Source organism: Magallana gigas, chromosome 4 (assembly GCF_963853765.1).
Source record: "Magallana gigas chromosome 4, xbMagGiga1.1, whole genome shotgun sequence".
Taxonomy (NCBI): Eukaryota; Metazoa; Mollusca; class Bivalvia; order Ostreida; family Ostreidae; genus Magallana; species Magallana gigas.
The window spans coordinates 57,739,598-57,763,174 of record NC_088856.1 but is presented as its reverse complement, the minus strand read 5'-3'; the positions used below and the strand labels follow the sequence as shown (position 1 = coordinate 57,763,174).

At 33.3% G+C, this 23,577-nt stretch overlaps 1 protein-coding gene and 1 long non-coding RNA gene across 2 annotated transcripts; both read left to right on the top strand.

Moving 5' to 3' along the window:
• The first annotated feature begins 1,038 nt into the window (after nucleotides 1-1,038).
• Nucleotides 1,039-17,499, top strand: LOC117682847 (uncharacterized). The gene is made up of 4 exons (XR_004597106.2): nucleotides 1,039-1,092; nucleotides 2,463-2,622; nucleotides 16,853-16,926; nucleotides 17,300-17,499. It is a non-coding gene; the product is annotated as an uncharacterized lncRNA (long non-coding RNA).
• Nucleotides 17,500-21,557: 4,058 nt separating this feature from the next.
• LOC117682848 (IQ motif and SEC7 domain-containing protein 1-like) lies at nucleotides 21,558-22,975 on the top strand. Its single transcript, XM_034451375.2, has 4 exons — nucleotides 21,558-21,679; nucleotides 21,896-21,994; nucleotides 22,414-22,511; nucleotides 22,758-22,975. Exons 2-4 carry the CDS (start codon nucleotides 21,931-21,933, stop codon nucleotides 22,941-22,943), a joined length of 348 nt encoding a protein of 115 aa, XP_034307266.2. The 5' UTR covers nucleotides 21,558-21,679; nucleotides 21,896-21,930; the 3' UTR covers nucleotides 22,944-22,975.
• The last annotated feature ends 602 nt before the right edge of the window (nucleotides 22,976-23,577 follow it).

The window sequence follows — 23,577 nt, the reverse complement described above, 5'->3', positions numbered from 1 at the left end:
GCGGAAGCTAACTAAATAGCATGTTAATATTCAATATTCAATATAGCATGTTCAATGTTTGTTTCATGTCCCTGACTGAGAGCGTAAATAATGGCTTTATAGCGGCGATACACAATATTCCATACAAATTGTCATCAGTATGAAAATATAAATACATGTATAAGCATTGAATGCTCTTTTTTGGATGTCGTCGGTCCTATGACACACCAAGCGGTGCAAGACACTTTATTATACCGCGCTAAAGCGCGGTATTCAATTTGTCTGCACCGCTTGATGTGTCATAGGACCGACGACTTCCAATAATAAGTCTTAAAAAGATTGCAAATGTTGGAAAATTAATAACCTCATAGACATTTGAGATAAACACAATTTAGCAGCTGGTAAAAACTACACCATTTAAACAATAAATGGTTACTTATAAAGCACTAAGTGACTTAAGAGTTCATGTTCTAATATCCGACAATGAAATTGAAAGTTTTCATTTATACTGTTTCATTTATTATGACGTAGGAAGATGTTAACACATACACCTGACATTAGGCTTGATAGCCAATTGGCAACAGCTCACATGCAGACATATTTAAGGAGTCAGAAAGGATGACTGCAGGACATGCAATATTTGCGAGAATATAAACTTTTAAACCGTAGTCTGGAAAATCCAACGTTTTCCATTTTTTTTTGTACGATTTTTATATTTTACTTGCCAGAATATAAAAATCGTTAAAAAGGCCAGGAAAACGTTAGATATGTCGGACTATTTAACATGATGAGAAAGAGAGGAGGTTAATCATTAGAATTATTTCGTTTCAGTGAATGAAGTACAATTGTGTGCAGTTTATATGAGATGCCTGTTTGGTATTTTTTGTCATTAAATGATATACCTAACATTTTAACGTAAAGGCAAAGCCGGATGTAAACTGCGGGATGAAATTTGACGTCTAGAAAACCGGATTCTAAAACCCGGTACTTAAATACAACCAAACTTATATATTGATGAAACATATTTTATTTAAAAAAAATATGAAATATAAAATCATGAAAAAAACAAATTGACTTCAGTTAGCAAGGAAGAGGCAAGGTGGAAACATAAAAGTAGGTTCTAGTATTAACAGTATACAGATTAATTATGTTTTATCATTATGTTTGCTATATGATTTATACATTGTATTTATAAACATTAATGCTAAATAATCACTATAGATTAGAAAATGATATATGAGTTGTTCAAGCATAAGCGTTTTACCATTGACAATTCGTCTGTTGGTAAAGTTTTTAGATTCGCCCGTGGCTCGTTTGTTTGTTTGCTTTTAATAATTTTTGGTTTGTTTTTTTTTCTTTTTGAAGGTAGGGGAGGGGGGATATTAAATACCAAATTTCTACGACTCGGAAAAAATATGTTAATACAAGAATAGAAATCAATATTTATTATTGAATATTATAACAAAAACAATCTCGTTTCAAGAATGTTTGTGTCAAAAACAAAAAGCTAGGAAAGAACAATAAGAACATTCCTATAAATATGTTGATCGCGGATCGGGACATTTGCTGAATCTTTAAAACGTATTAACGAACGCGAAAATGTCTCGTCGCGCTAACGAAACTTCACAAAAAACTCTTTCACGCTACCCAACCCGTCGTGCGCCTGTCAAAAGTTGCTAACATGACGGCGTGTTGCGTTAGAGCGACACTGTGTGGTGCAAACCTGTGTTGGCGCAACCCTGTGTTTTGCGAAGCTCCGTAAGCGCATTGGTATGCAATTTGTTGGCCAAGTTGAGTTAGAGCGACGATGTTCTTTGGCAAACTTGTGTAAGGGGAACGATGTGTTTTGTGGAAGTTCTGTTTGTGATAACGTAAGTACTTCAAAGGTTAGTGTTCTACATTAATATGGTAACACAACAGTTTTACAGGCGACCATACGTTGTGTGAATTTGTGTTAATGCGTTCGACAACATGTTATATGAAGTAGTGTAAACGCAATGGTGCGTTGCATAAAGAACACTGTGATGGCGAGACGGCGCGGTGGCACGGTAGGTGAATGTGTGTTAACGTAATGACAGGATTTGCCAGGTTAAGGAAAGTTGTTAGTATGGCAACGTGTGGTGCTGTGTGTTAACGTAGAAGGACGGTGTTTTCATGTTAAAGTGCGACGCCGAGTATGAAAGTGTCAAGTTTGTTATTAGGACGACTTCAGTTGCTTTTTACAAAATTGCAAATGGTTCTATCCGGACGCCATACTACAACTTAGCACAACACGCTTTCGCATGTGAATACAACTTCATACCCATCGAAGCGCTATGTAAAATTGCTTAAGCGCCGCATACGGAATATTGTCAATCTGCGTGTTTTCCCCAACCTACACGTATGCACGCTGCAAACTCAAATCGCCAACGTATGCACGCTGCAAACTCAAATGGCCATATTCAAATACCATCATTTTATTTAATTTTTATCGTACATTTTAGAACAGGTAGCAAAATGAAATTGGTTCTGTTGTTGATTGTTGTCGTCTACCTGACCAACGTGACCTGTGACGATCCGTCCTGTTTCTACGTCTGTTGTAACCCTTCCTGCTCAGTCAAATGTAGACTGTGCTATAACCAAGGACGGAATGGGGTAAATCAGGTAATCCGGATGAAATTATCATAAATATGTCTATCTCGACATTTCTGTCTTTGCACAAACAAAATCTGTTCACATCTATACTTATGAGTTAAGACATTTTGCCAATAAACTACGAAATGTGTGTACCAGAGTAATTGCTTACACCTTTAGTATTTCATCAAACGTGAGTTGATGTCCGTAAGCTATACTTGAATTTTACCTAATAAGTAATTATTGAGAAATAAATTAAAAACCTACTTTCATATTCGATAAACCAGCTCGAAATAACAACAAGTATTCCTTTTAAAGGAATGATCGGCATGAAATAACATTGGTCAACTCTGTCAATATAATATACGCTACATGCAGTAATATATATATAACACCGTTTTAATGATTTCCGAAATGGCAAGGCATGAATGATCTTTAAACTTAGTAGGCGAATCATACTTCCGACTAATATTTTTACGCAGATGTGAAAAAAAAACCGTGATTTGAATCTTTATGTATGTAACCTTATAAATGTTTTATTTTCAGGGCAAAATGATAAGAGTAACGTTTATAGTAATCTACGTCTAATTATAGATATAAATAAGGTTGTCATTGCCTAGTAAAATAGTGCAAGGCGCAATGCGTGCGCAAATAGTTAAATTTGCCGGATGCCTCATATGGACACAACTGTGATCGGCCGAAGCCGATCACAAAAATTAGAGTAAGGTAGTGGACACGCTGTGGCGAATCCAAGTCAATGGGTATTTGCATCAACATATATGTTTGCAATTAAATAATATTGAATGATTACGTAAAAAGTATATTTACTGGACCTATTTAGAGTATACAAAGAAATTAAGATACGACAAAGAAAATAAGATGAGTCAATTCGTTTCTTGAATGCACATGAATAGAACTTTCCAGAACGGGGTAATCAAGAACGCGGGTTGACTAATCAAAGTCATAGCGGAAAGTGTAGGGCGAGTTAATAATCGGGCAGTTATCTTGGATCTGACAACTTTAGTTTCTGATATGCAAAAGAAAAATATGTTTATACTTATTAAGCGTTTTTAAATTACAAATATTTTATACCACTGCAGATTAGTAGTAAACCATATACTAGTACATTAATTTGTGAAACATAAACAAATCGTATTAACGTCTCTTCGTCTGTATAAATAGATGATGTATGTGCATTAAACGAAGAATATGAATCGAGTCGGGTAAGGTTACAGTCTTTCATCGGAAATTCTTTTTTGAGACAGTGATAATACTTATAGTGAAATTTGGTTTAAAGACATAAAAAAACAAAATTTAGAAAAGAGAATCGATGCACTGTTTAGCCATTCCATGGTTTGAAATAAATGGAAAAGTTTGCAGTTTTTTTCCTATGCAGTCAGCTGCAACAAAAAGAATAGAGGCCATATACATGAAGCACTGTTACAGTATCATATTTTAAAATGATTAAAGTGTTAATTCCCGCGCTTGTGCAGGATATTATCTAGAAATATAGAAAATAATAATAGTCGTATTCGAACCTCCCTTTTACTGAGTATCTTGGCAGGAGAGTTTCACTTAGTAATTATTCGATATTTATATTTTGATTTAGAAGTCGGTGAAGGTTCAAACATTAATCGCTCACTTAAAATCTTCACTCAAAAACTTGTATGTGAAAAAAATAAATCACTCGTTGTGGCCCTCAACTCAACATTTAGTTATATCGACTACGTATTATCAATTAACAATTGCTTCTTTCATACCTACGTCGACTCAATATATCCCAATGAACTGGAATTAAAGGATACCACAAAGTCTGCGTCATCTGTGTCATATTTGGATATTTTACTAGAAATGGACATTGATGGTAATCTAACAACTATACTTTATGAAAAACGTGATGACTTCAATTTTTCTATAGTCAGCTTTCATTACTTATGTAGCAATATACCTTCATCACCTGCATATGGTGTTTTTGTCTTTAAGTTAATTTTATACGCAAGGGCATGTTCTTCGTATGAACAGTTTCTATGGCGAGGCAAGCTGCTGACAAACAAGTTGATAAAACAGGACTATCAACAGTCTCGTTTGAAGTTATCTTTTCGTAAGTTCTATGGTCGATACAACGACCTTGTCAGAAAATACAATCTTCCACTGGGTCGCATGCTGACTGACGTTTTTCATACTAATTGTTAGACCATATTTAATCACCTAATTGTCTACGGAATTTTTCCTTTTTTCCCTATTACGACAAAGAGCACACGGTGGGTGGCCGGTCAGCAGAGGACTCTCACTCCTCCTAGGCACATGACCCTACCTCTATCTTTTTAGAGGTCCGTGTTGCTCCACATTGAATTTGTTTTTCGTTTTATGGATTTTTGAGATGGTTGACAGTTTGTTATAGTAACTTTTCATTAAATAAAAATCTAAAGTTTTCGCATTTAAACCTTACTTCTATCTTGTCTGGTTGAAGTGACCTACAGTTTTAATACGCCCAGTCGTCATACTTTAACTTAACATAATTTCAGATTACCTCCATAATTTTCTGGCTTATAATGAATCAGTTTAAGCAAGCTTACCAATAGTTGATCCAAAATACTTATTCAGCGGCAGTTGGGGATGTTTTCAGGAATCAGACCCCATACATCATTTTTAACGCATCTTTCATTAAAACAAAATGTAGTAATTTTTGTGAATAATTAAGTACGATTCAGAAGGCGACACGTTATTTCTACTATCATATCTGACACGTTCTTGACACGTTCATGGCAGTCTGTTCCAGGCTTCCAAAATACAACACTTTTTGGCAATACATGTACATGTATATTCTAAATTAATTTTTTGATATATTTATATAATAAATACAAAATAAAAAACACCAAACATTGAATTTCAAACAATTACCGATATTCGACTGCCGTCATGAAAAAAGGGCCCTTATCTTTTGACGTCACAATGCTCAGAAAACGACGTCAAAGTAGCGGCATTGTAAACGCATGGTTTTTTAATTTTCTGTTTCTATTTTTTTTCTGCGTCTGTTATTTTTTTTTAATAACTAGAGCCTAACCTTGTTTTAATACCGCGTTTAATATTTTTTCAGCCTAGTATTATATGTGGATTTAAAAAAATAAACATTTAACTAGAGCAGAGCTCGTGGCAAAGCCACGAGTAGGTCTTCCGTTGTTGCTGCGAGTTGAAAATGTATGTGATATGGTGTCAATAATTTATAATGACTAAACTTTCAGTTCTGCTTTTGTTATAAAAATGTGTTTTGATTAAAAGCCTGTATATAATACGTGTTTTGAAAAAGAAAGAAAGAAAATGTTTTAGGAAAACTATCTGTCGAACACAGTTTATGTAATCGTTTCAAACATTCTTTAAAAAATGAGATGTTTAATAGCGAGTTAAATTTTCAGAGGGTAGCAAGCATTGTTACAAGTACTCATGATTCATGTGAGGAATTGTGTTTTTTTGGGAGTTGATTTTAATCAACTCTCCTATGCAGTTACTCTAGCATACCGAAACTGAAACTGTGTTTGCACCTAAGTACAAATCATCGCCGCTGACAAGACTTAGTTCTTGAAAATAATGAAGCATTTTTATAAAGGAAACTTTTTTATACATACCTTGGAAATAGTCAGATTTTAAATGGTACGAACAATTTGAAGTTTTATAAGTCGTGTGTATTCCTTTGCCAGAGTTCAATATATAGTCTCGTTCAACCATCGGCTGTCTCCTTACATCTCCGGCAAGTAGAGAGTCAGTCTATATTTAGAGGTCGCATCATCAAGCTATCACGTGACCTGGTATCTCTTACTTGTCGGAGATTAACGGAGACAGCCAAGCATCTGGTTGAACGAGACTAGAGTTCATTATTGGTTGGATCCATACAATTTTTGAAATATTTGGAATACCAAAACATAGTTTGATGAATCAATTCTATATTAAAATATTACACAACATGATTCATTAGAGGTTTTCTCGAAATTCTAGTCGGAAAAGTCAGAGAATTCATATTATAAAAATTTGCATAATTCAAATGCAGATTATAAACTACTTGCCAAGCAAACTAGCACATCGTTGATTTTAAAATAAATAATATTCGATAAAATCAACTCTCGTCAGTACATCAGTGCTTTGATTTAAAAACCGAACCCGCCTACAAAACACGTAACCTTTTCTCTAAGATAACTTCTTTATTTAAAAATATTTCAAAATTTTTGAAAACTATGTGCAAGTTTAGAATTGTTGCGTGATGACAAAATTTACAGACCCTGCAACGTACTACTACACCAAAAAACGTGCGACTTACGTGCGAGAAACGTTTCGTGTAAACCGTATAGCGTTTCGTGTGATTGTGAAGCGTTTCGTGTAAACCGTTTAGCGTTTCGGGCAAAGCGTGTAAATCGTTTCGGGTAAAGCGTGCGAGAACCGCGTGAAACATTCATCAGATTTCATTCGGAACTCACTGACACTTCAATTCACTTTCAATTGATGAAAGGGAATATATCCAAGATATCTTCATTGAACAATTTTCACTCATAAAATTTCACAGGAACGAAAACAATTTTCTTACGGAGATTTATAATGGGAAATGTTTACATCTTTTCTCCATTCGAAAGTACTCGGGATACCTCCCGCAATTTCTTTATGTTATCATCATGGCTAATTAATGGCTGATGCAATGCAAAATCCCCGTAGACTTTCAATATTGGGATGTGTATTGAAACCTGAAGCGGTAGAAGGGGCTTTTCAACACATATAATCGGGACATTTTTCATATAAGTTTGAGCACAAAGATATTTACTATTATTGAAATATCAAGCAAAAAGTGGTGGAAGAAAAAACTCGGGACATAGTATATCTTATAAATTTATGAAACTTTGAAGTGTTTTGAAATTCTTTAACCAGGGAACAACGATGTCTATATATAGATCAGTAATAGGATAAGGTAATGTCAAACATCGAAGACTGTACGAATATTTAAGAAACTGTTTTTTTTTTACAAGTGTTACCATTAATAATTAAATCAAAGTTTGCCTAATCTTCCTGGAATTAAACATAGGTTGTAAATTTACTCTGTATAAAAACTTTCTTCATGGTTACTCAGTGTGAAACATTCTGTACCTTAGACATTTTACTTTTCCACTAAGCATCCGCCTTCGTTGCCTTTCCTTTACACTACATCTAAATTCATCATGTTCATAAGTGATTATTTGTTCGCATTTTAAAATATTTATTGTCCGTTTTCTCGGACTCCATGCTAGGAAATTTAGTTGAATATAAGCTACGCCATTCTTATCCATGTGCATGTTGTCGACGGCGCGCGGCCAAAGACATTTTCACAATCGTTCTTTAAAAAGCTTTAAAGTTATACAATATAGGATATACATGTAATTTTTATATACAGACCTTAATTAATTTGTTTGCAAGTTTATAACTAATGATTATTCCTTTATCGGCACCACTTATAATTTACTCAACTCTCTCTCTGTATCTCTCTCTCTCTTTTCTTTCTCTCATTCAAGTCACGAGCGGCACTGTCTTAACTCCGCCCAGCTACGATCTGATTGGACAAAGGTCAGTGAAAACATTAGGTAGAAACTTTTCTGGAGTAAACCCCTATTAAACGCTTCATTGTACTTCGCTGTAACTTAAACGATCATGTTTTGATAAGCATATATATTTTTTTATTTATTTACATCGATAACTCTTACTGAGACCATTCGACTTTGTACAAGCAGCACACATAACCTCGGACATCGGGTGTCTCCTGCACCTGGCTGAACCTGTCAATCAAAACCTCTGTGTATTTGTTTTCATTGGATGGTCAAGCGTCTCTTTTTTTGTCAATAGCCAATGGAAAATTAATGACTTCAAGGTAATCAGAATCAGTATTTGATGAAGCATACAATTCAAATGACAAATTTTTTATTAATTATCTGAAAATTATTTAAACCACTGTGAATGGAAAACAAAGAGTCTTAGAAGTAATTAACACACAGGGATTTGCCTACAATGTACACAGTCATGCAATTACTAGTAATTATTATGGGAATCTTTACGCATGGTACTTAATTCGAACAGATTATAACAATCTATACACTGTACGCCGTTACACATGTACGAAGCGCCGGTAATATATACAAATATTGAGTCAAAAATTTAAATCATTTTTATTTCTTGTTCTTTTCAATACAATGTGAAATTACTTTCAGAAAAAAATTCCGAAATACTACTTACAACTTTCTTTTTTGTGTAATCAGTTGAATTTGTTCTTGGTTCATGTATATATATGTACAGAACATACTTATTTACGCGCGAATGATACGACATAGGAAAAAAATAATCGGTTGTTTGTAGAACATTTTTATCTTACGAATGTGACTAATTTAATTTTAAATATTTTTCAACATTATCAATGTAAATAATATCAGGTGTATTTACTGTTTGTGTTTTTACATCGTATTCTTTGAAACCAATAAAAATACTAATGTTAGCAGAAAAATCAAATCCCGCCGAATACTGAAAAATCGATTTCAGTTAGCAATCATACGGATTTTATTTTTGGTATTGACTATTGAGTTACGGTAACTTTTTTTCTGGATGATTTTATTACATGTTTTTATTATTTTATGTAAAAGCACCATTCCAACAGTTACTCAATTATATAACAATTGATGACCTGGGGCTATATATGTTCCGAGCTGTGTGCACTGAAGCGACACAAGATTCTCGGTCGCATGTGGCGATTGAATTTACACAGACTGACCGAATAAACAAACGGGTGGAAAAGTGAAACAAAATGTTACACATGAGAAGAAGCCACCAAAAATGATTTTCGATAGATCTTGATACCGTTTTGACAATTAAAAAAGTCCAGCGCGAGCTCCTGTCAGCGGGGCGGGAGGGGGCAGCAATGAGTTCGCTTCTACAAAGAAACGAACGACCATGTAGAAAAACTACAGAAGTGATTAATATGTGACCGATAAAATCTAATCTAAAGTTGTTTAAAATTCATGTGAATTTAAAAAAAAATAATCATCGAATGCCTCAATTCAGGACATTTTTTTATCGTGCTAGCACCTACTGCAAACATGTTACATGGAACTTTGATTATAATTTGATTTTTAAACTACCTTGTATGCTATCTATAAATCAATGCTTAATCAACTGTACAAGTTTAATGAATTTATCTTTTCATCTTAAACGAATATAATAGTTGAAAACATAATAAAATATAGTTGTGTCCGTGCAAAATATGAAACATGAACGCGCGATAAGGTACATGTAGAAGAACACGAATCGACCCCGGATTACTTGTCCACTCGCGCCGGTTCTCCTCAGCCATGTGCTATTTGTGTGTGTGTGTGGGGGGGGGGGGGGGGGCGGGGGGTTGATTTAAAACATTATTTGTGCAGTATCTAAAATATTTTACATAAACAAACTAACCATTCATTTATGTCTTACATGTACGATGTTTACGATTTGGAGTAATATCGCTCATTAATATTCATTTACACTCAAATGTTCAATTGAATAAATACAAGATGGACAAACTTTTATAGGATTAAATTAAAACAGTTCCCGTTTTTACGGCTATATTAACTCAAACACGTTTATATGCATGTAAGTGTGCGTCGCGGTGTGAGAATCTTGTGTATTAAATACCCGCTTAATTACCGCTAGGTAGTGCAGCCGTGGCTGATCTCATCGGCCGTTGGCGAAGGATATATTACGTAAAGGTACATGTACAACGCACAGACAGGAACAGTTCAGAACACAGGAAGATTTGAAAAGTTTGCAGTATAATGACCATACTCTATCAAATAGAAGTTATTTATTTTAAACTTAAAACCCACAATTGATCTGTGTCTATTATTGCTTTAGATTGAGAATGACATTGCTTTTATTAATTAACTGAACGATTTCTTAATTGACACCCAATCGTTTAATCCATAAAAAAATTATGTGTAATCAAAACGAAACCAATTATCGAGTTCGCGGCTAAATAAACTCATACATGTATATGAGAGACACAGCTCTCGTGTATTAGATAACCGCTGACCGCTACAGCCGCAAGCATGGTGACCGATTTTCTCGGCCGCGGGCGAGGGAGAGCTTACGTAATGGTACACACACACACAGCTCTGATTCAAGGTAGATTTTAAATGCATGGAGTTAATAAATAAAATGTAATGATTAGAGTTTTTTAATTCCATATTTTGTGGTTAAATAGAAAAGAAAAAGAATGGTTTTTTTTTCCAATTGCCGTTTTTAATGATTGTGCACTATAAGAACTTAACAACAATGACTTAAACTCCTAAAAAAAAGCATGTACTCCACCAAAAAAAAAATTTCTTATAAATTAATGCCTCCTGTATAAACCAGCATACTTTCTGCGGCAACTTTATGCCAGTTGTACGCACAAAGACTTTCGTTAACTTGTCAAATGAAAACAGGTACATGTCAACATGTAAAGCTTTTTACACTCATACTACACAAATCACTCACAAAATAATATTGTTACGACCTTTATGAGATCCCAACAAACAACTTTTCCAGCGACATCCATATCAAAATCCTAACCGTTTTTGAGTTATTAAGCAAAAACTTTTAGGGGCTATTGGCCCTTAATTTAAGGGGCCAGCCCTTTTTCATTGGTGTCAAATGAAAGCCCTTGGTATTCTGCACAACTTTTATTCTACATGTCTTAACAAAATATTTTTCGTCAAAAAGATATAAAGGAAAATATGTCTAAATTTTTGCACTTTTTGGAATCCCATTTTTTGACCCCCTACCTTTTCCTAAATAAGGAACGTAATCCAAAAACAAAAACCGATGTATACAACTTCAATGTCTTTGTTATTCAAATTCGTTGGATTCCCATTCCCTGCTATCATAGTCTCGGAGCCTTTGTCTGGAAACCAAAGGCCCTAACAAATTTTAAAAGGGGAATAACTCGTTAACGGGAAGGGAATTCTAACTTTTATGAATTGATGAAGATAGTGTTTTGTAAAGTCCATTAGCCCTGAAAATTTGAGCAAAAACCGTTCAGAAATGAGCACGATATGAAGCCTCAAAGTTCGCGTCTAGGAAGAAAAAAAGAAAAAAAAGAAAAATAAGAATAATCTTAACCCGCACAATAATAGAAAGGTCTTCCGTTGGAAACGGAAGACCTTAATAAATAAAATATACACATGTAACACCAATATCTACACATTTCGAACGCGTATTATTGCACACAAGTTGATGCTGAAATTTCATAAAAATGCTGCTTTTGCATCCGCTATGAAACTTATACACTACATTTTCCATTCTACTGTGTGATGAAAATATGCTCTAATTTGGAAACCACTTTTTTTTTTATAAATCATCGTTGGAAACCAAAGGCCCGTCTCGCATACACCTACTCATTGCGTATAATTGAATGCGCGACTGGTGATGATGATGATTTATAAAGTATTATGAGTAAAATCGTACAACTTTAGTTCGCATAAGCAATACATGTATAATTTATAAAAGTAAAAAAAATAACTACACCGCTTACTCGTTGTTGATAAGAGGGGATAAAGGCCGAGACATACCGAATCAATGCAGATCAGGCTTCTTTTTTTTTTAAATCTAACAGTTATCTGCGCAGTAATTACTGTGAAACAATACAAGTCAAATATTTCAAATCATAAGCACGGGAAACGATTCTACACCTTTTAAATTAGTCGGAAGGAACACGAGTGAAGCGGCTATGTCTCAATTATAGTGCTACTGCCGACATACAACATAAATTCTTGCATATTCTATTAATAAAGAATTTGCGATCAAATTTTGAAATTATTTAACGAATTAGAACGCATGTAACTAACGGATATGAAGAGTTTGAGACATATTTTCACAGCGTAAAAATCTGCTCTGATATATCGATTTGATTTCGTGGAAAAATCTTATTCTTAGTGACATTTTCATGTACAGTGCCTTTAAAGAAACAACACAAAAGTATATACCATCACGAATGAAAAACTTGTTTATTATTTGAGCGCAACATATTTTGTTTTCTTGTGCAATTTAACAACCCAAATCCACATGTTGTGTGTACGTTTTGAGCTATTTTACTTTAAGATCAGTCATAACATGCCCGAAAACTCACCACATTTTCATGTATTTATAGCATTTTTATATGATTATATTCATCTGAAATAAGTTACATAAATGATTCAAAACTCCTTTAACTAAACAGGTTGTAAATGAAGTCATTATACTATTATACTTTGGATATCAAGTCCATGAAATTGCCGATTTGTAAATAAAAAATTAATGTTTATCGATGAATATAAACACTACATGTGCGACATTTACAATTTATAACATGCATGGCGTACAATTCATCCCTATAGATGATGGTTTCTCATCTTTTCTTTTTTATACAAGATACAAATTTCGGTGATGCTGAAGTCAATGTTTATGTGTGTTTGTTACAATGTACAGCAATTAAAAAAAATCCGAGAATCGCGATTTTTTTTAAAACTTCGGAATGCCGTTTTCAACTGTATGCACTCTATAAACGACTATTATTTAATTTTTCTATTTTTTAAATTGATAATCACTTGGCCGATTTTTGAATTCAATGAGAGAGAGAGAGAGAGAGAGAGAGATTCATTCTTCATCGTGTAACATCGATAATAAGAAAATTAAATTTAGTCAACATGTAAAAATGTTACTTCTCACTGAGTATAAGCTACGTCTTTCGGCACTGTACTATCGATTAGTGCAAAAAATGGACATAAAGAATGCAGAAGTCTTATTGGAAGTTACATGCAATCCTGCATTTTGAAAAAAAATGTGAATGATGCTTATATATAATTGATTATTTCAACGATTATGGTTTAGAAAAATCGCATCACAAAAATACAACGGTTCGCGTGAACTTACTAAGCGATTTAATAGAAGTGTAGATTCAGCACTTGGATGGCTTTTGCATTTTGTTGATCTGTTTTATTTGATACACTTAATTACATGTAGGTGTGTACGAGTATATTTAAACGATAAACATAAGCAATAGGTAGCGATCTATACCGAAGAAATTAACGTAACCCGCGTTCTGTAATGTGGCTATCTTTATAGCCCGCATGTATCACCGAAGAAAGCATTTTATTGTCTATATTTACATTTTTCTTTTAATATATTGATGAATTTAATTGACCGTAAAAAGTAAGTAAAAGTCACTGAATTATTGTCAATGTACACCTGGGGCCCGTTTCACAAAGATTTCCTAAGATGTTTCCTAAGATAGAACTTAAGATATGCCTAAGTTATAACTTAGGAAGTTCCTAAGATTTGTCATAGCTGTTTCACAAAACTTTCTTAGCATATCGCAGTTGACTTATCTTAAGATACAATGTAAGCCACTTTCATATCATATTGGTAATTCTAAATTGATACCGTTTATTTAAATTCTTTAAATTTCAATATGACACGAATGTATATATACTTTTTTCAATGAATGTAAAAATCCATTCCCTTATTCACCTAGAAACATCTTAGAAAAAAAAAGTATAACGTGTAAATAGATTGTAAATAGTGTAGTGTCTATGTACATGTACTAAAATTTTGTATGATATTTTTACATTCACATGCATAAAAGAGTAGATCAAAATTACGTAATAAATTCGTATAGTTTATTTTTTTTTTCATTTGAGAGAATGGATAGATCGTACTATATTTTTTAGCTATATATACATGTATTTCGTTATTTATATTTTAATATTATTTTTTCGACCGCATAAATTAATGGAAAACATTGGTCACTGCTATAATTTCTGTTATTTTTATAAATGTTCGAGTGTGGGTTTTTTAATCTAGTTGGTCCATTTTAAACAGCTTGTGTTAACGTATACTGATACATTGTATGCTTATTCCTAAATCTGAAAACGATCGTTGAAATATCCAGATGATTTTACTGTTTCATAGGTATGTTCCAAATGGAATACAATAATCATATGCAGTGACAAGTAGGATTTGGAATGGACTTATGTGGAACTTTTAAACTAAGTTTTATATAACGCTAGTTTTCTTGTAATGATTGACATAAAAATGGTGTGTTTTGTTTAGTTTTATACAAAAAAGAAAAAAAATCGAAATTCGCAAATAAATCTCGGCTGATAGACGAAACGAAGATGTAACGCAAGATTTTCAGTTACTGTGTAAAACAGCATCCCTATGGAGGATTTAGCGTCGACATTCCTAAAACACTCTCCGGTCATTCCTACCCCCATCCCCCAACAAAAAAAATCAATGAACACCCCCTCCCCCCCCCAAAAAAAAAACCACACACACACACCTAGCACCTAAATTTTCTCCCGTAAAAAAGGCTTATTTCTTGGAGGGATAGGACAATTCATCCAGTCAATCTGTAATTGGGTATTTATTTAGTATGTATTCCTGATTTTATCAAACGATTTAAGAGATCAGTGATTCCCGGGCGTGAATAATTTAATTAACATCAGTACACTAGCTATAACTATACCCGCTATCAATCTGCGTGTGCGATCAGATAATCTAAAAAATGTAAAAATTAGAAGTCTACACCACAAATTTAACTGATCATGAAGAAATATAGGTATATTTTGATAATTTTTAAGTTTGCAGTTTAGGGTAATGTATCTATCGACGGAGCTTTGAAATGAATAATTGTTTACCATATACCACATAAATCTCGCATTTTTATGGCCAGTCATTAATTTTTACATTATAAGTAACATATATAGCGTCTTTTTGAAAAGATTAAAAATCTTGATAATAGCTTTGTTCAACCTTAATATGCATATAATCAATTAAGATAGACAGTCGCCATGTTAAGTTTGTTCCTAAGACATCGATTTACCTGTCTTAAAGTTAAGACATAACTTAGGAAATTCATAAGATAAGATTGGAATAGTGAAACGGATAAGTAATGAACTTCGGAAAAATTCTTTCCTAAGATACAACTTAGTCCTAAGTATGCTTTGTGAAACGGGCCCCAGTACGTTAGATGAAAGCTGTGGCCAAAGTGTCTTATATGGGAATTTGAGTTTGGCATCATCATGATTAGTTCGTGAAATCCGTGATTTTTCTTAGGTTACTGAAGATTTCGACTGATCGATAAACTGCATGGTTAGAACTGCACCGTAGTTTCCAGTCCTGTATGTTTATATACAGCTGTGAATTACAATCAAAGAAATAGAGGGAATCATACTTACATGTAGTTTATGTAAATTTAAATCTATAAATATAAAATGCAATTTTTGTTGAAACCTTTTCTCTCAAATCAACTGTCCATATTTTTGGAGTTGCAACTTTTCAGTGAGACAGTCAAAGCCGATTTATTTTACCGGTAATTTTATAAGAATTAAGTGTTGATAACGTATTAAAGAAAAGAAAAATCAGGAAAATTATTTAACACCACATAACTTCCGAGTTTTAAAAACAGCTATTGATTGTAAACTTGCTTCAGAACTATAAACTTAAGATACTTAAAAAGTAAATATGCGATAAAATTTCCGTGCAAAAGGTTGAGCAAAAAGAATAAATATTTCTCTTTTTGAAATTAAACTCGTGTATGTAATTTAACATAGCCCCCAAATTGGGGAAACATCCGCATCAAATTTGACCATCTTTATCTATGTTTGTTACCTGTTTGCTTATTTAGCTTAAATAACTTCGATGTATTTAAAGGTTGAGGAGAAATTTGATTTTTGTTTCTTTAATATCCTTTATCTATCTATATAATTATGTTCGGGGGGGGGGGGGGGTATTGCATGTGGATTAATCGGAAGTGTAACTGGATTGTTGCAGAACTTTAACTATATCTGGATGATCAAAAAGTTTTGTTATCTTTTCAAAAATTGTAAGAAATCTAGAATTACAGAAAATTATCAATTAATTCTACTTCAAACAATTAAAGACGATGAAAGGAAGTATTGAAGAAAAAAATTGATGCAAAACAAAATTTGACGTTCGTGACGTTTTCAACTAGCTACGTCAAAATCGTGTAAACATCTCTTACTAAAAATGTCATAAAATGCTTAAAACACACGAGATCTTGGATATCTTTGTATATTTGTGTTCAGAAAGAGTTCACTAATCGGAATTGTCAAAAAAGTGAATTTGTGAAATTTTGACCTTAAGGGCCCTTTTCTCGTGGACAACCTATAAGCTTCATTTATTCCTCATTTGTTATTACAAGTGTTCCGTATGTATATTAATTGCTAACTCGTTTTGTTTTTTAAAGAAAAGACAGATTCCACACAAACGTGGTCTGTATTATCCACTTCACAGAGAGAAGAATGTCCCCGTCAATCCTAGGTATTATTCATGATCTCTCTCGTATTCATTCCATCATCTTTTCCCTGTACACTTCCGTTTCACTAGTATACTTTTCATGTGTACGTTTTCCTCGTTTCTTTTGTTATGTTTTATAATTCTCTTTACGTTTTTGTATCAACATGTCTGTACTTTCTTCCCTTAATGCGCTGATTTTCTTAAACAAAGGTTAGTTCTAGTATTTCACGTTTTTCTACACCAAGTGAGTTTTACATGTACTACTCTCATTTCTTCTCACTGAGTTATTGCTCTATTCTTTCCTTTTCTTCTCTCCACTTTTACATGACATTTAACTTCTTTTTCCTTTATTTCTACATTGCCAACATGACTGGTTTGGTCTCTATTTATGTTGTAGAGCCTAGTTAGAGGACAGAAAACACTTTTACCATTTTCGAAAGAAGCTGATGTTCCCGCTGTCTTTAAAGTCAAATAAATATTACTTTACCTTAACAAAAGCTATTTAAAAGTAATGTTTTTTGCATTTCAATGTGAAACGTTATCATGTTGTAAAATCTGAATTTACCGGGTGGCAGGAAATAAAATGTATTAAATGAATTTGGTTCTCTTGTTTATGTTTAAGATAGTGCTAAATCCTATCAACATAAATCAATCGAAATGACTGAATTGAATAAAAAAAAAATTACTTCAAAATAGCAACATGTAGTGGAGAAAATTATCTCACAACTATTTGCTCGTATTTTAGATTTCTGAATTTGATATAATGTTGAATCATTAAAATTCGTGGGAGCCATTTTTCGTGTATTGCTTAAATTTTATAGGTTCGTGGGAACGTAATTTCGTGTATTTTCGTATACATACAAAAGGAATATGACTTTATAGCCTTAATTTATTAATTCGTGGGGGATGTTAATTCGTTGATGAGAGGTACCCACTAATTCCACGAAAATTGAGCCACCACGAAATCTAATGATTCCACAGTAATATTCGATTAACACATAAGCAGGGCATTCTATCTTGTTCTGTGTGTCTCTATGACATTTAAAGGGTATCTGTAGTAAATACAATGTGAAACGTACTTCATTATTTCATAGATACATGTAGTATAGATCTGAATTTAATGCAAAGTTAAAGCAAAATTAACGGAAAGGTAAAAAAAAATGTTACAAATTCATGTATTTTGATACGAGTAACATGTTAATCGGTTGTATTTTTCTGAGGGCATATTCTCTTTCTTTATGATTTGAAAGATTTCACGAGAATAAGCATGGAAAAAAGCACACAAGTGTTAACAACTGTACAGGTCATTCAAAATCGTTCACATGAAATTCACTTAAAGTTCTTTATATTTCTTATGTTAGAAGTCAAACCAATTACGTAAAAAAAGAAACATATAAAATTGTTAAGTATATACATGTATATTAAAAAAAAACATAAACAATTGTTAAGTATAAACATGTATATATGTATATACATGTAGATATAAATCAAATCATAGCAATGAAAAATAGATTTAGAGTAAGGAAACAAAAATGCTAAAATAAGCCACTGCTCTATAGTAAACCTACTGTGTTCCTATGTAGGTATCACTACAGTAATTCACTGAACGTTTAAAACATGGCTGAGGAAAAATAATTCCCGAATTCCCCTTTGAGTTTTGGGCGTTTTCGCCCGGGACAGGAATTGATTTTTGTTTATGAGGTAAAAAAACAATGTGTAAGACGTCTGACTGTCCAGGTTTTGTACCGATGCGAGGTCATTAGAATTTTTGATGCGTGTTGTTTTTGGAGGAGGTGAAAAGGCCCGGGCTTGATATTAAAGCACATGTGTAACTTCGACGTATACAAAGTATATTGCCTTGCTGGTTACACGGGTTAATTTTGCTACTAGATTGTAAATGAACTGTTGCTTTAAAAGATGTCAAGAGGATTTTCCCAGAAGTTTGTTTTGAATTTTTAATCTGTATCTAAATTTTGCGCAATTTTGGTAAGAATATATAGTAAAAATTAATACTGTAGTGACACCTCTAGCCCGGCTCTATAGTAAACCCACTGTGTCCCTATATAGCCGGGCTGTATAACTTGCCTTGAGATGATTATTTTCTTCACATGTATTCTATGATACACAAAACGCTCCAACAAATTTCACAATCGAACTCCTCTCCTGCGCTTGTACAAACAGAACGGGATGTACACAGAGAGAAAAAAAATTGATCTGGAATACCGAAAAATCAACCGCTTAAACCGGACGTTTAATATCTAAATATAATCAATGTAAATTAATAGATGTAACATGTTGGAAAAAACAAAACAAATTATGAAATACGTAATTATGAAAAGCATCTAAATTTCGACTTCAAATAGCAAGGGATAACCAAGGCGGAAAAGTAGGTACATTTATTGATAGTATAAATTTATATAATTATATAAATAATGTTAATTTATCATTATTCATTAGTATATGATTTATAATAATATATTTCAATGCCAATTAATCAGTGTGTACATTTAATATATGATTAATGATATTGGTGTTTATGATTTCTATAAATTATTCATGCTACGTTGATAATGTCTAAGCGTTTATCCATAGAAAAAAGTCAATTTATCAAGTTTTCAGATTTATCCCTGAATCATGTTTATAATTCACCAATATCCTACTAGACTCAGACAAAATCTGTCGATGCAAGTATAGAGAAAACAAAATCTATCATTTGCATATCAAACAATCTCATTTTAAGAATGAGTCCAAAAGGAAGAAAGAACAGTTAGTACACTCAATACATCTTGGTAGATACCCGGATCGGGTTCATCTCTATAAAACGCGTTTACCGTCGCGTAAAATGTGTCGTCGCATTAACAGAACTTCACCAAAACACCAACGAAACGCTACACAACACGCCGTGCGCCTGTTACAACGGCGTGCTGTGTTAGAGCGACACTGTGTAGTTTAAACTGTGGTTTTAGCGCAACCATGTGTTTTGTAAAGTCTGTTGTGCAAACAATGATTTGCTTGCAAGTTGTGACAGGGAAAACGGTGTGTTTTACAAAAGTTGTTGCGACAGTATACGTTTACTGTGCCGTTGTGTTACAATATTTTGGCTACCAGATTGTAACGCTGGAATAAGGTCGTTGATATAAACAAGATAAAGAAAAATAGACCTTGGACTCCCCCCACCTCTGTCCTTCGCCCCCCCCCCCCCCCCCCTTGAAAAAAATTATTGACCTGTGTATGAATGTAGAAATTAATATTATGAGTATATCATGAAGACAGTTCAACCAAGCAACTTAAAGCGAAAATAATTGAAAGTTCACGATGTGAGAAACATAAAACCAAAGTTACACGTATTTCAAATTTCTTAAAATCAGTATAGATGCAATGCAAAGTTTCAATCAAAGTACTGAAGTACAATCTACTAGTGATTCTCAATAACAAAGATATGCCCCTGACTCAAATTTTGAACTTATTTTGTCAGTGACCTTGACTTGTATGAAATGACCTTCAGTCAAGGGTCATGTCACTTATTTTGGTAATAACAATCTCTATGACTTATATTGTCAGTGACCTTGATCATGACCAAATGACCTTGAGTAAAAGGTCATGTCACATATTTTTGTCATAACAATATTTGTGTGAAGTATGAACTTCCAGTGATTCTTGATAAGAAAGATATTGGCCAGACACGATATTGCACAGACAAACAGGCGGACCAGTTGATTTACAAGTAACTCCCTAATTTTTTTTTTTTTTTGGGGGGGGGGGGGGGTGTTCGAATTAAAGTATTACATACGTACCAGATTGAAGTTGTCTTAGTTAAAGTCTAAACTGACTCGTGTAAACAGGGTATAATTAAAATTTCCTACTTTATTAAAGTTATTTTGCAATTTGAATATATTATATGGACACAAGTGAGAAAAAAAGCCTTCGTTTCTATTTAAGCACGTCTTTAGTTGCTATGGCAACAGAGACGTCAGGTAACTTTGCATAATTTGATACTTTAACATTTTACCTTTTAGAATATATATATGTGTTATATTATGTAAAAGTAGCTAGAAAACATAAAAAAATTGACCTGAAAATTAGTTGTCAGTTTTTAATAAAAATTCTTAAATCTCTGGTAGTTAAAGGGTTAAAATTGCCTGTTTGGGAGGGTAACTGTTGACATAAACACCCCGAGACAACCATTGTCAACCGACGCGAAGCGGAGGTTGACAATGGTTTTCGAGGGGTGTCAATTTCAACAGTTACCCTCCCAAATAGGCACTATTTCTTTCATTATACCGAATGTCTTAATTTTTAAATAAATATTTACTGCTTTTATATAGAAATGAAGTGAATTCTAAGGCGAACGTTGTCTCCTGTTGTGTGTAACAAACACAAAAAAAGAAATACAAAAATTGTTGTCTGCATACATTGGTACCCTGGGTAGATGTCTATTGTTGTCTATAATTGTGTGCAGCACAAATAAAGATGTAGTTATATCGGTAATTCTTGTCCAAAGCTGTAGTAAATGTATCAATGAGATGTGGCTATTATATATATAATATATAATTGTGTACAAATGTGTGTTGTACAAATAAAGATGTGCTTTGTCAAATATTTGTAAAAAAAAATTAAAATAAATTCAAACATTTTGATTCTTTTTTATTAGCAACTGGCTCTTCCCCATCGCCGATAAGTGTGTTAATGTCAATTGTTTGAGGTTCACGATCCAAATAAAAAAGATAAAACTGGTCTCCATCAGCGAGAGGTCTTTCTGTTCAATGACCTACTTCTGGTAGGTATACAAAGAGAGATAACTCTTCCTCTGTAGGCTGGCATCGAAAAGGTTTAACTGTAATTCAGTCAGAACTTTATTTATTAGAGTCTGAAGATCAGTTGCATTTTTTGGGAAACTATTAAGTTGATAATCATTTTAATGTCATTAAACAGAATAATTAATTTAGACTGTGTAACTATGAGACGATCAACGATTTATTCTCCTTGTTTTCAGATTAAAAAATCTTAAGTAAGAAGAAGTCGGGTATCATGTACTCCTACAAACAATCGTTTCCTCTCAGCAGCATGCAGGTCTTCCTGTTTCAAACATCACGTGAGTCAATGAACAAAATAGATCATTGTTGTAGCCTATTGGTGTATTGAACTAAAAACCCTGTGGTTTATTTCGGTACTGTGTATGAGGTATATTACAGTTGTCGGTAGTTGTAGGTCACCAGAAACTTAAGTCAATGCTTTCTTTTTTAATTTTCTGTTCATCTGAACATCATTTTCTTGAAGGAAAAGTTACTTACAGAATCAGCATAATGCTAGTGTTTTTACTGCAGAATGAAATTTGGAAGACAGAAAATAATTACTCGTTTTGCATCTGAGGTTGAATAAGTAACAATTCTTAAAACATTGACTAACAAATAAAGGCAATTTATTTTTACTAGGCCCTATGATGCTTTAATATACAACTCTTAAACATTTTAATTTAAAAAATTACATATTATTAATATGGCGTGCGATTAGTGAGTGGAGTCCACAACAAAGTCCTGATAACTCTGAATGCAAGGAACGACCACGATCGCCAAAAGTTGGTAGAGGACCTTCGAGAGGCTATACTAGAGGTATTATTGTCATGCTAAATTGCAGCATTATGTGTTATAATCATATAGATGCTTTGCAGAAGAATTTTGTAAAAAGTGGCACAAACAGATCCAAAACGACTTAAATTATGCAGTCTTAGAAAGAAAAAAAACCCTTTCCTCAAAGCAATACTTTTTAAACTTAGAGTAAATTTTTGTTTAATGTTTAATGGTTAGATATGAATATTGGGTACATTTTTGCCACTTTGTGGAATATTTTATTTCTAGACCAATGGAATGGAGACACTGCGAATCGAAGAAGAACTCCAGAAACACAGCAACAATCACAACACGCTCGACAGACACTACGCCAACGACGACTCCCGCGTATTAATGTATGAACTGATGAAGCCATCAGACCCGTCTATAAATAGACTGTCTGCCACCGACTGCCCCGCTCTGCAGAAGGAATGAGAGTACCAAACCAGTGACAATTCTCATGTTGTAGTAAAAATATAAGTTTTTAAAATAAATGATGATATTGGGGAATATTTTAAAGAATATAGCAACACTAGGAAAAATTACAGGGGTGGGGGTTGATTTTTTATGTAGAGTGACATTTACTGCCGATCGCTTTAAGTTGTAAACAACTGCAAATTTGACCTATAAACGCCACGAGACCATATTTGTTTTGGTCATTTCCTGAAAGGTCTTGAATTGACGTTTCAAATGATACCAAACATTTGACTGTCACTATTACAGTATATTTACATTATCCAGTGTCTTTTCTGTGATAACACTACATATCGATTTTGTACTATATAACTCATAATACAAATGACGCCAAATTGAGGCGCCAGTGGGGTTTGTTTATTTATATTTAAATATTTAATCGTATGATGGCCTGAAATTATATAAATATAAGTAATAAGAAATCATTCTTTGAATATTATGAGGTGATAATTTCGGTCGGGGCGTGATCAAATCTATCATAAAGCCCTTCGGGCTTTATTGGATTTGATCACGCCCCGACCGAAATTATCACCTCATAATACTCAAAGAATGATTCCTTATTCCTTATAAAGTACTGTTTGTATAGAGTTCTATG